The sequence below is a fragment of the Neoarius graeffei genome, chromosome 8 (assembly GCF_027579695.1).
Source record: "Neoarius graeffei isolate fNeoGra1 chromosome 8, fNeoGra1.pri, whole genome shotgun sequence".
Lineage (NCBI taxonomy): Eukaryota > Metazoa > Chordata > Actinopteri > Siluriformes > Ariidae > Neoarius > Neoarius graeffei.
Genome location: NC_083576.1, coordinates 93,456,879 through 93,470,166, shown reverse-complemented (window position 1 = coordinate 93,470,166; position 13,288 = coordinate 93,456,879). Strand labels below are relative to the sequence as shown.

General features: G+C 42.6%; 1 protein-coding gene across 1 annotated transcript in view; it reads left to right on the top strand.

The window, feature by feature from the left end:
* adat1 (adenosine deaminase tRNA specific 1) overlaps positions 1 to 13,288 on the top strand; it is a 42,244-nt gene that overhangs the window by 16,226 nt on the left and 12,730 nt on the right. Inside the window, exons 2-3 of the mRNA XM_060928516.1 lie at positions 11,587 to 11,655; positions 11,828 to 11,882. Coding sequence (XP_060784499.1) covers positions 11,587 to 11,655; positions 11,828 to 11,882 — 124 coding nt within the window. The remainder of the gene's footprint in view (positions 1 to 11,586; positions 11,656 to 11,827; positions 11,883 to 13,288) is intronic.

The window sequence follows — 13,288 nt, the reverse complement described above, 5'->3', positions numbered from 1 at the left end:
AGCACCTCGCTAGTCGTTAAAATGCACTGCGCTTGTGTTGTTTTGTGCTCTTTGAATTAAACTGTAGGTGCAATCAGTTAATTATTGAAATTAAGTGATCAATCTCATTAAATCAGTCTCATTAAATTTGAAGGTTAATAATTAAAATGAATCAATCCCATTGAATCGTTTACTTTGACTCATTTGAATTGAATCATACCATAGAATCAGTCTCATTTGAAGTGAATCATTCAGTGAATCATTTAGTGAATCATACCATTAATCCTGGATAAATTACCAAACAGCTAGATTATGGTATATTTCCAAATTATTATTGATCACTTACTATATTACATAAATCTGCACCTTTTTGAATTCTTTGCGATTGGGGACTTCAGATATTGTTCACACCAACAAGATGAATACACACAGCTTTGATAATAAATGAATTTATTATACAAAGATAAAAATAATAAATCAATATATACAAGCAATGAGGTGTGTGTGTGTGTGTGTGTGTATATATATATATATATATATATATATATGTGTGTGTGTGTGTGTTAGGCCCCTAGGCCTGAGCCAAGGTGTGTGTGTATGAGGGAGCTATAAAATTTGGAATGTTCTTATCTGATGTTTTGGTATGTTGAGTGTGGAGGAGGGGCTTGATCAGGTGATCAGGTGTTTAGACAAAAGGCTAGTTCTGTATAGCTAACCAAAATGTGTTTGAGCAAGAGGTAGGCCCAGATTAGCTTCGTGTTGCTAAGCTAAGACAAAAGGGAAGCTATCTAAAGTGTATCAGGCCTGGTCAGGCCTGTTGAGCACGTGTTTTCTCAGTAACAAAAGGATTCCACACTCATAACATTACCAAACTCACTGAAATCTTAAGGTCAAAATGTGTGTTAAGAGAATTATGTTAGTAAGAAGAATAAGAGAAAGAAAGAGAGACATGCACAGCCTATTAAAACAAATGAGATTAAACAAACAGAACAATTCAATTCGACATGCTGCGTGTCTAATAGTGTAATGAATAAACCTGGGTTTAAATTCACACTTTCAATAAAGCAACTTCCTAAAACTAGCTTAATTATTATGCCCAAATATATTTTACTCAATATCTTGCCTCTAGCAAAGTTCTGAGAAGATGTTCACCGTTGCAGAGCTTCGCTGTTCATGAAGCACGTGAGTCGATTCCGTGAGTCGATTCCGTGGACAGAGAACTTCTCTTGATCCGACATGTCGTTCGTGATGAAAGGAAAGTCTCTGATTAATGTGCACAGAACTTCAATCAGGAGGAATTCTGGTCGCTCCTAATTACAAATTAAAACTGCGTTTGAGCTGCAGTCGTGACGTCACATCTAATACGAATAAACCGGTTGTAACTCAGGTTGAGTTTAAAGATCGCGCTATTCTGGACTTTTACCTTGGCCAGTGGTTAAGCACAGAACGCGCTGGATGGTGAATCTTGCAAGAAAGAAGTGTTTTCGGGTTTGAGAGCATCTCTTTTGTGCGTCTAGATTCCTTGGAATCCGGACATGAGAGACAAAGAGCGGAGCTTCCGCCTGGACTTATGCGCGCATGGCGGACTGATGTAGATGATCCCGCCCACGTGTGATGTAGGTCACGCGGAAGAGGACTGGGAGTTGTAGTTCTTAGACACAGAATGGCGGCATGATACCTACATTCCCCCTTTTGGTCTCAGGGGTATGACAGAGTCGTAGCACTGAGAGCACCGTATTGTATCATCGCCGTGTCCATAGTCCTTGAGGTAGATTTGTTCTGCACAGTTCATGGTGTCCTGTGAAGACTGTGTAAACTTGTGAGTTCCAGTAAGACAGTTGGAGACAGAGGCATTTTGGGCATATAATCACTATGGGCATTTTGGGCATATAATCACTATCTAACTAACTAGATCAAAATCACATCAAAAATAAAAAAAATATATTAAACATTGAACATGAAACATGTAGTGTTCAATTTCTTATGCATAAAAAACGAAAAGAGAAGAAATGAAGGAAGGAAAGAAGTATTAGTGTTTGGGTTGGCAAACCTAATCTTCTAGAAATCTTCTGTCTTTGGTAATAGCAGTGGGTGGTCTGGCCAGAGAGCGTGCGCTACTGCGGCTAAAGCTGTCAGGGACACAGACCATCTTATCTAACTTGGCATAGTGTTATGTATGGGTTGCCTGGGCAGACCCAGTGGATGTCTTTAGTGGGGGTGCATATCTCTAAGTCTTGTGGATTCACAAAAATGAGGATAGCACTGCCAAGACTATATGCCAGGTGTATTTGCGATGAATACACACTAGTAATAATAGCGGATTTTAGTATTTTATCTACCATGTTATACTGAAGGGTTATTACTTCATTGGGTTGGTGAAGTCTGACCAGGAATGTTAGTGTATGCTTATGGTTGAGTGATGCGTACAAGCTAGGTGGACAGGATGGGCCTAGCTGTCGTCCACCCCCTTTTGGAGTGAGGACTGTTCAACAAGGTTTGATTTGATTATCATGGAAATTGATATGAAAGCGTTTGATTAGGCCTAGATGTCCTAATGTGATACGCGACGGGGAACGGTTTTTGTTTTGTGTGAAGCTGACTAAGTTTATGTTGCAGGGCTTGGTTGGGATTGGGTCGCCTTGTGAGAGCCGTGTGTCTGAGAAATGGTGGTGAAGACTTTAGCGCACATGAGAGGTGCGTCTTGTGTGTTTGCCTTCGCCACCGGGGGGGGGGCCCTACATCCTGACCCTTGCCTGCTGTTTCAGAGGGATCTCTTTCCCCTTTTTACGAGATATACCCGTGGTTCCTGGCCTAGTCATGCCAGTGAATAGCTTGTCATTTTTCTTGGGCTCTTTTGTTTTATCTGTTGAGGGGTCTGACCTCTCCTGTAACAGTTCTTTAATCTCAGCCAACTGGGCTTTTAAAGAGTCCAGCTCTGAGGGGAACTCACCAGGTTGGTCTGAGTCACTGTGTTGGTCGTCTCTACCCTTACGTTTAGAGCTACAGTTGGAACGCTTCTGCCGTTTCTGGTTAGAGCGGGGATGACGGTTTTGCTGCCAACCGTTTTGTTCCCTACGACCCTTTTCATGTGATGGGCGATTGCCATAGTCACTGTGGACTCGCCCTCAGTCCCTCCTGGCCTTACCTTGTCGATTTTTCCACTCACCCTTGTGATGGTTCGGCAAGGGGCGGTTCAGACCGGGATTTCTCCAGGGGGGTCCCCCTTTTGGAGCTTCGCCTCCTTCTAAGGTTAGCGGGGGCCCATTTGCATCCTGGAGCCTAAGGACTCTGGGTTCATCATCATTTCCGTTTGCGGTTTTGACAATGGTCTCCCAGGTCATTTGGGCTAGTTGCCTAGTTTCTCTCATCGAATAGTGAGCTAGTCGACATGTCAGTGCGACTTGAGTCCGCACGTTTGGGTGGAGATTATGTAAGAAGAGAGATTTGAAATCTCTATCTTCTTCCAAGCCTGGTACATTACTACCTTGGAAATAGGCAGTACGTAGCCGTCTATAATATTCACGAGGCGCCTCAGACCGTTTTTGTTTGATTTGTAATGCACACAATGTCGCGGAGGTTTCGTCCGTGTATGGCGCATATTCTTCCCTCGTGTAATTGCGAAGTTTCGAATAACTATCGCGAATGTTTGGGGGTAGTGTCTCTAAAAAGGCACGAACGCTACTACTGGAGGTCTTCCAGATTAGTTTAAGTTTTTCACGTGTTGTGGCGTTCGGCAGGTCCATCAGGCATCGATCAATTTCTCGTAAATAGTCATTTACATTAGTTCTTTGATTGTCGGGATCGAATTGTTTGACATCTTTGGCAAGTAAGTCAATTTGCCGTAAGCGAAGGGTTTGGTGCACATCCTTGTGCGACCTTCTTGGCTCTTCTGAGCACTCGCTATCTAATCTACTCTGGTGTCGTTCCTGTTTTGCACTAGATTCATAGCCTGATTCATCTGAAGATTGATCAGGGGTACTGTAGCACACTGACCTGGGTGTACTAGGGTCCTGGGCTCCGGATGAGCGCAGGATGGCTCCATCTTGGCTAAACGACGGAGTCGAGTAGCGAGTTGATGGAGTTTGGCGGGGTGTCTGGTCCTTGACCAGATCATTTACGGTGTCCGGTTCGGATGCCTCTTACTGCTCTGAGCTTTGGCGCATTGTTGGGGGTCTTTCAGGCCCCTCGCGCTGCTCTTGGGGGGTCTGCTCCTGGGCAGCCCTCTTAGCAACCATTTCGGCTTTCTCTAGCCGTTCGGTGCAATCATCAAGGGAGGTCTTCAAGAGCTCACGCTCCCTATGTAAATCATTATTATCGGCTGTCAGCTCGGCGTTGCTGGTAGTCAGCCTTTCAACCTCTCCGCGGAGGCGTCTGATTTCTGAATCAGCATCTTGGAAGTATGATAGGAATAGCTTACCTAGTGCTGCTTGGACACTAAAAGTTGTTCTTTTTGGATCTCTCTCATGTTTGTTTGAATTGTCTATGTTGTTTTGGCATTCACTCTCACTCGTGCTCTTAATGTTTGCCTTCCTGGAGGCAGAGCAGTGAATGAGATCTGCGATGACCTCAAGGAGAGACACGTCTTGAGCGTTGTCTTCCATTTTTGAGACACGAGGGGATGCCATTTTACTTAGGCTGGATACTAGATAATTAATCAATGAGTTAATTATTAATTAATCATTATTAATTAACATTAACTATGTAATTAATTAATAAGGTTTATTGGTTTTCGCCCATAGTCAGCTGGGATAGGCTCCAGCTTGCCTGCGACCCTGTAGAAGGATAAAGCGGCTAGAGATAATGAGATGAGATGAGATGAGGTTTATTGGTTTGGAAATGCTCTCTTATCCTAAGTTGAATAGGTTATGAGTATTTGTGATATGGTTATCACGCTACTGTTAACCGTTTTAACACACCTGAGAATATCTTAGCAGTTGCTGAATCAACTGATAGTTTTTGTCGTTGAACAATATTCCAGAAGTCAACAAACCAATCTCCTCACACGAGGCACCAATTTACTGTAGGTGCAATCAGTTAATTATTGAAATTAAGTGATCAATCTCATTAAATCAGTCTCATTAAATTTGAAGGTTAATAATTAAAATGAATCAATCCCATTGAATTGTTTACTTTGACTCATTTGAAGTGAATCATTCAGTGAATCATTTAGTGAATCATACCATTAATCCTGGATAAATTACCAAACAGCTAGATTATGGTATATTTCCAAATTATTATTGATCACTTACTATATTACATAAATCTGCACCTTTTTGAATTCTTTGCGATTGGGGACTTCAGATATTGTTCACACCAACAAGATGAATACACACAGCTTTGATAATAAATGAATTTATTATACAAAGATAAAAATAATAAATCATTATATACAAGCAGTGAGGTGTGTGTGTGTGTGTGTATATATATGTGTGTGTATATATATATATATATATATATATATATATATATATATATATATATATATATGTGTGTGTGTGTGTGTGTGTTAGGCCCCTAGGCCTGAGCCAAGGTGTGTGTGTATGAGGGAGCTATAAAATTTGGAATGTTCTTATCTGATGTCTTGGTATGTTGAGTGTGGAGGAGGGGCTTGATCAGGTGTTTAGACAAAAGGCTAGTTCTGTATAGCTAACCAAAATGTGTTTGAGCACGAGGTAGGCCCAGATTAGCTTCGTGTTGCTAAGCTAAGACAAAAGGGAAGCTATCTAAAGTGTATCAGGCCTGGTCAGGCCTGTTGAGCACGTGTTTTCTCAGTAACAAAAGGATTCCACACTCATAACATTACCAAACTCACTGAAATCTTAAGGTCAAAATGTGTGTTAAGAGAATTATGTTAGTAAGAAGAATATGAGAAAGAGAGAGAGACATGCACAGTCTATTAAATCAAATGATATTAAACAAACAGAACAATTCAATTCGACATGCTGCGTGTCTAATAGTGTAATGAATAAACCTGGGTTTAAATTCACACTTTCAATAAAGCAGCTTCCTAAAACTAGCTTAATTATTATGCCCAAATATATTTTACTCAATATCTTGCCTCTAGCAAAGTTCTGAGAAGATGTTCGCCGTTGCAGAGCTTCGCTGTTCATGAAGCACGTGAGTCGATTCCGTGGACAGAGAACTTCTCTTGATCCGACGCGTCATTCATGATGAAAGGAAAGTCTCTGATTAATGTGCACAGAACTTCAATCAGGAGGAATTCTGATCGCTCCTAATTACAAATTAAAACTGTGTTTGAGCTGCAGTCGTGACGTCACTTCTAATACGAATAAACCGGTTGTAACTCAGGTTGAGTTTAAAGATCGCGCTATTCTGGACTTTTACCTTGGCCAGTGGTTAAGCACAGAACACGCTGGATGGTGAATCTTGCAAGAAAGAAGTGTTTTCGGGTTTGAGAGCATCTCTTTTGTGCGTCTAGATTCCTTGGAATCCCGACACGAGAGACAAAGAGCGGAGCTTCCGCCTGGACTTATGCGCGCATGGCGGACTGACGTAGATGATCCCGCCCACGCGTGACGTAGGTCACGCGGAAGAGGACTGGGAGTTGTAGTTCTTAGACACAGAATGGTGGCATGATACCTACAAAACAAACCGTGAAACTGATAAAAGCTTCTTTCGGGTTCCTTGTAAAGTGATAAAGGGTGAAAGAGCAAAGGATTTTACCAAAAGACGATGATAAAGTGGCTCTTGAAGCTTTTGCTGTGATTGAAGGGGTCGGAGTCAAAGAATGCTCAAGTTTACAGTGGTCACTTTGTGAAAGGTTTGTAAATTTAATCCTCCGATTTATTTCCTTTGGATTCACAAATCACTGACTTTTCTCACCATTTTCCGTTATTTTGTGAAGTTTTGAAGTTCAGGAGACGCGTCAGTCCTCAGATGTGTTTTTGTTTCCTGTTTGATTGTGGTCACCATGTTATAAACTAACGTGTATGTTTTCACTTACCCGGGAATAAACAACACAGAATTTATCTTGTAGTGTTCTGATCCCCAGATCTTTAACCAGACACACATAAGCAGTTGTTCTCCTCCATGCTCTTCCAGGTTTCATCTGTGTGTCGTGTAGAACGATATCTGCAGCACCAGGTAGTTTGAGGATGGATCATTTTCCACCGCAAAGGAAAAATCCTTCTTTACTAGCATGTACGGATCTAATCCCATCACAAACTTTTCTGAAGGGATCCTGACCGCGCATTGGCTTCTAAACTGTGAGACAGTTTCACTCGCTCTTTACATAATGGCGGCTGAATCGGTTTTCCTGGCCACCACTTCATTCACCAGAAGTAAACTTACAAACAAGTCATGTGACTGAATACTAGTGCTGCTGTGTTTATTGCTGCTGCTGAGAGCCGCCATGTTGATCTGATGTCACTTCCTGAACTCGGTGCTGAGGAAACCATCCTGAGTAGAAATTCTGAGTAGAGAGACATTTTCTTTGGAGGTTGAGAATAGAGGTCTGCGCGGGACAGAATTTTCAGTCCCGCTCCCGCCCGCTCCCGCATTGTGCAGTCCCGCTCCCGCCCGCTCCTGCAAAGAATTATGATTTTCAGTCCCGCTCCCGCCCACGCCTGCCATATTTTGTCCCGCTCCCGCCCGCAAATCCCGCATGATGCAGATGTTCGCGTTATTTCTCACGAAAGTTCTTGTCATTGGCTTGGGGAATTAAACATGCTGAGCTTAGCTGAGCTCTCCACTGACCGATCCTTCATTTATTGTAAGTTTATTGTTTAGACTCTGACATTCTGCTGGCACATTCCAAGTTGAGCGCTGCATGCGCTCATGATTGACAGCTCTCGCTTTGATTGACAGCTCTCGCTTTGCGCACTTCCACTTCCGAGTCTGTGGCGTTATGATTCCAACCGCGATTTCATTCTCCTCTCATATGAAGTGCTGCGCAACCACAACCAGCTCCTCAGATTATACACTGTCTATTTCTAGCTTTAAATTGAACAATCTGTGCGATACACAGTCCTTTTTAATACTAGTTAACAGGGCTGGTTCTGGAGGGGTAGCAACGGTAGCATTTGCACCCGGGACTGGTGTGGAGAGGGGCCCCAAAAAATAAGACAAAATAAAAAATAAAGAGTTCTCTCTGTTCCTGAATAAGTGCATTACTGAGTGTCTCTGAGCAAAGGAGAGCCTGAACGTTGCAACCTCCCTATTGGCTGTTTATTGGTTGTTCGTAAAAATGTATCAATTGTTGCCCTTCCCACGGGAATCATCGCGGGCTTGAGAGACGAGACCTGACGAGTTAGTTCGTTGGTAGCAGAACAAAATGTCTGGACACAAATCGGGTTTTCAGAAAAGGAAAGAAAATAAACGCAGGGTCGAAAATACAAAAAAAGAGGCAGAAAATGCAAAACGAGTATATACTTCTTGGCTTAGTAGACAAACAGAAGAAATCGAGGACACAGGGATGGTTACTTTTTAAGGCAGCCCGCCGTGGCTGCGCAAGCTGTCAGTTGTGTCATTGAATGGTTACTTTAGGCAGCCCGCCATGGCTGCAGGCTTATTTATTATAGCCCATTTAGTTAAAATAGTTGATGTAAAATGTTTATAGTTATAGTTATGTGATGGTTGTCCTGATTTAGACTGGTGTGTGTGGTTTTTTTTTTTTTTTGGGGGGGGGGGGGGGGGGGGGGGGGTTTGTGCGATGTTGCACCCGGGTCCAGATTAGGGCAGAACCGGCTCTGCTAGTTAATACTTTTTAATACTTTTTAATACTTAGGACTAATACTCTTGACTTTTTAACGGTAAATGTACCTCTTTTTAAAGCAGCACTTACTTCTGAAGCACTGTGAGCTTCACTAGAGGAGCTCTGCTCTTCTGCCATGATCGGAGATCTCAAACACGGAAGAGCGGAAAGGAATCGGAAACGTACGCGAGATTAGACCACATCCGCAAATTTAGGCATCTTAAAATGTTTTTATTAATGCCAAATAAAATATCCAGCACAAATTATATACGATAGACATAAATTAATAATTTATAAATTTTATTTTAAACACGTTTTTAGTTAGCGGGACTGCAGCTTATCACCTCTCCCGCCCGTGCCCGCAATGAGCTTTCAAAATTTGTCCCGCGCCGCACTGACGCTCTCATTTCTTAATAAGTTCATGATCTGCACCTGCAGAAGCCTCCAGATCTTATCTCATAGCCCTCACAGAAATTATTTCAACATTAAGTGTTTTGTGTCCCTCTTCCCATTCATTCATTCATTGATCTTCGGTAAGAGTTTTATCCTGGGCAGGGTTGCAGTGGATCAGGAAATCACAGTTTGTTCCATGGCGTTCCTGAGAAACTGTAGAGTGTTAAACTCCTCTGTCCTGAAGACATCAGAAAACTTAAAGCTCCAGTTTCACCTCTGACTGTTATACAGCATTCACACTGGAGACTCCTTACAGAAACGACACACACACACACATACACACACTTCTCCTCACAGAAAACTCCCATATCAATGATTATTTTTTAAATTTGTGTGTGTGGAGCGTCCGCTGTTCAGGTCCATGTGAATGAGCTGTTACTATAGAAACGATAACACCATACACTCTGACTGACGTACTGTACTGTGATGTTTATCAGGATGTGTATTGTTTATATCGTTCCTCCTCCGGTTTTAGATTTAGGGTCCTTAAAGCAGATACGCAGAGCCATGGCCTCACTTTCGTTTATAAATGCCTTGAGACCTCAAGAATGGCACAGGAATAGTTTTAAGCGTTAACAATAAATCTAATATAGTAATTTTTATGATTAAAGTGATTTATATAGGTAGCGGTCTGAGTGAATGACCTTGACGTCCGTGACGTCACAGCAGGAAGTCTATCGGTCTCATCACCATTTCCGCTATACTAAAACACAGAGCTGACTGCAACTCCGATCCTCCATTTTGAGCTAATTTATCGCCATGCCATGTAGATGTGTTGCTGGCCGGTGCAGCAACACGACAGAAGGTGGATTTACGTTGCGTTCACGGCCCAAGAATGTTCAAACTGCAAAGATTTGGACGCATTTTGCGAGAAATTCACGAGCACATTGGGCGCCTACGAAGTGGTCTCTCCTCTGCTCTGCACATTTTACTGAAGACTCGTACGAGACCTCTGATCTGTTGAGGAGCGTTGGCTATAAGCCCGGATTGAAAGAGGGTGCAGTATCAAGAATTAAAGGAAAAGAAAACTACAAGAAAAGGAAAGTATTTATTTTATTTTAAAAGGAAAGTGAGTTCAGTTGCACCAGTTCTCCCGGAGTGAGCTGAGGGTTGTTGCTAAAACCCGGGACAGAACGGGACATATCGCTCGGGCAGTGACCTCCCCGCAGTTGTTGCTAAAACCGGTGATGTCCCGTTCCATCCCGGGTTTTAGTAATTGCCTGAGCCGAGCAGTAATGGCGGAATGCATAGTGTGGAGAAAAGTGAACAAGTGGAGCAGCTGTCTAATTTCTAAACTGGATATTGCTGCCATCTCGCCCTGACGTGGAAGAAGTGAATGAACGGAGAACTGAACGAACAACTGAAAGTCAGATTCAAAAACAATCGGCCACAAGGTCGGCCTTCAAGAAGTGAGAACACAGACGGGTAAGCTCCGGCTCTCATTTGGATAAAAAACCCCCCAAAACACGTTGTTTCCCTGCTGTGGCAGCGGGGGCGTGGTCAAGCGTCGGTCTGTGACCGGACGGCGGAGTCAGGGAAGGTAAGTGGCAGAATCACTGCACCTGAGGTCTATTAACGTGTGTTTGTGTGTCTTCCCCAGTGACCGCGCCCTATTTAAAGAGAGAGCGAGAGGAGAGGGAGCTCTCTCCCCAACCAGAAGACTTGTGTGTGTGCGTGTGTGGCTCGGAGAGTGTTCAAGCTGAAAAGCTGAAAATAAAAAGAGTTTTTGAACTTAATTCTGGTCTGCCGTCTTTCTGTGCTCCTCCCACTCATACGAACTGCCACACCTGCATTTAGATTAATCCATGTCAGTTGTATTGTGTGTTTAAGTTAGCGGTATGAGATTATTTAATTTGCTTCAGAATGTGATTGTCTCAGTTCATCTGATTATTTAATGAGCCTTTTATGTTTTATCAGTGAAAATGCATGCATGTACATGCATGTTGCATAAGTTATAGCACCCATCCTGTTTTAATGAGAGTCAACCCACAATCAATGAAGTCAAATCAGTCTTAGTTGAGCGAGTCGGTAACGCTATTTCTTACTTTCACCATAAATATTTATTGATATGACTTTGGTCTATAGCTGTAAAAGGCCTCGGCCTTAAAACCGGTTCCTGCTGTGACGTCACGCACTCAGGGCTGGCTGGCTCAGCGGGGCAGCGCCAATCACAACTTTGCGGTCGATTTTAACTCTCAAAAATATATTTTTTAAAATTCCCATTTATGCAGCATACAAGAGTCAAGGATGGAGATACTATGCACTCAGAAATTTATTTAAAAATAAAGGTTCTGCGTATCTGCTTTAAGATAAACGGTGTCCCATTTAGAAGCATAATAACCCTGAGAAGTAAATCTGTCATGTGTTTAGGACACACACACAGATCAAGGGGTGTTTACATACACACAGTGTAATGATGTTGTCCTGATCTTGTGGTTCAGTGCTGAAGGAGGTGGTGGCTTTGGGGACGGGAACCAAGTGCATCGGACGCAGTGCCATGAGCCCCAAAGGTAAACCGCAACACACCCTAAAGACAGCAAAGACAAAACCTGCACACGTACCCTCAGAATAAATACATATCGAGACTGTGTGTGTTTATGGTGTTTTTGATTTAGCACTAATGGTGTGTGTGTGTGTGTGGTTACTGTTAGCTCTTAGCATTACATGTCGTCTTTAATGCAGGTGACGTCCTGAATGACAGCCACGCGGAGGTGATCGCCCGGAGGAGCTGTGTACGGTGTGTACTCTCAACGGCTCTGTACCACTACTGTGTGTGTGTGTGTGTGTGTGTGTGTCTTACCCATAATACATCAAGGCTCCAGACTAACTCCATCCTGGTGTTTGGGGATGCTCATGGTGGTTTGGGACTCCAATCCCCATGATAACTTTAGGACTGCAGTTGTCCTGAACAGTTTTGCACTCAAGTCTCCATCAGTGAACAGTTTATAACTTCAACAAAACAGACTTCCTGTTAAACTATAATGAATTTCCTGGTTACACAGTTGTACTTTGTGACTCTATAGGACACGGTTATAGAAGTGAGTCATTTATAATCATGCTGTCTGTTATCACCCAGATGAGGATAGGTTCCCTTTAGAGTCTGGTTCCTCTTGAGGTTTCTTCATCATGATGTCTGAGGGAGTTTTTCCTCAACACCGTCACCATGACCATCACAAGCACTATACGAATAAACTGACATGACTTCACGCCTGTAAAATATATAAAGTGAGTGAATGTTAGATTGCTGTAAGAAAGGTGAGACTTTTTTCTAGCTTTTTTCTGGTTGGTGGATCACCAGTCAGTCAGCTGTGGAGATTCGAACATCGCAGCTTCGGTACGCTGTGTATATATGTTTCATCCGTGGGAACCTGGAGAATATCATCATCATCATCATCATAATAATAATAATATTCTGGCTGGGAGCTTTTAAACCAAAACAATAAAAATGCATCATTTTAACTGGTGAATCCTGTTTCTCATCACAGCAGCTGATTAAAAAAATTACGCAGTCGTCTTCTTCTTTGTCCGTCCAGTGGGTTGTGGGTTGGGTCCCTTTCCTCAGGTTTCTTGCCTCAGTAAGTACAGCCAGCTCGTCACTCCTCTTCTGCACTGCTGCTTTTGGTCATGGACAGTTTAGAGCAGCCAGTTAACTGAACTGCATGTCTTTGGACTGTGGGTTAAACTGGAGCACCCAGAGGAAACCCACAGAGTTCGAACCCGGAACCTTCTTGCTGTGAGGCAACAGTGCTAACCACTGCACCACTGTGCCGCCCAATTATACACTAATAATCAGTATCATGAATACAGTTATCTAATAATGCACACATCTTATGAGTTTCTGTTAGTTCTTCTGTTTTCTATAGAAACATCCTGTTCGAGTTTCAGAGCCGAGATTATTGGTGTTCGTCCATAGCACGTGTTAAATCAGTGAGTAAATAAATAAATTAGAAACTTCGATTACGACTCTTCAGGGTCTCACAGAAACGCAGATGTCATTCAGGCAGAGTTTGAGTTTAACACTCCGACTCTACAAAATCTTTCAACTATTCCAAATACCAACTGTTTTGGTGTTTGCAAAATAAATGTTTATATTTAACAGTTATTCCACGAAATCAAGTCATATATGAGCTGATAGGTGATGAG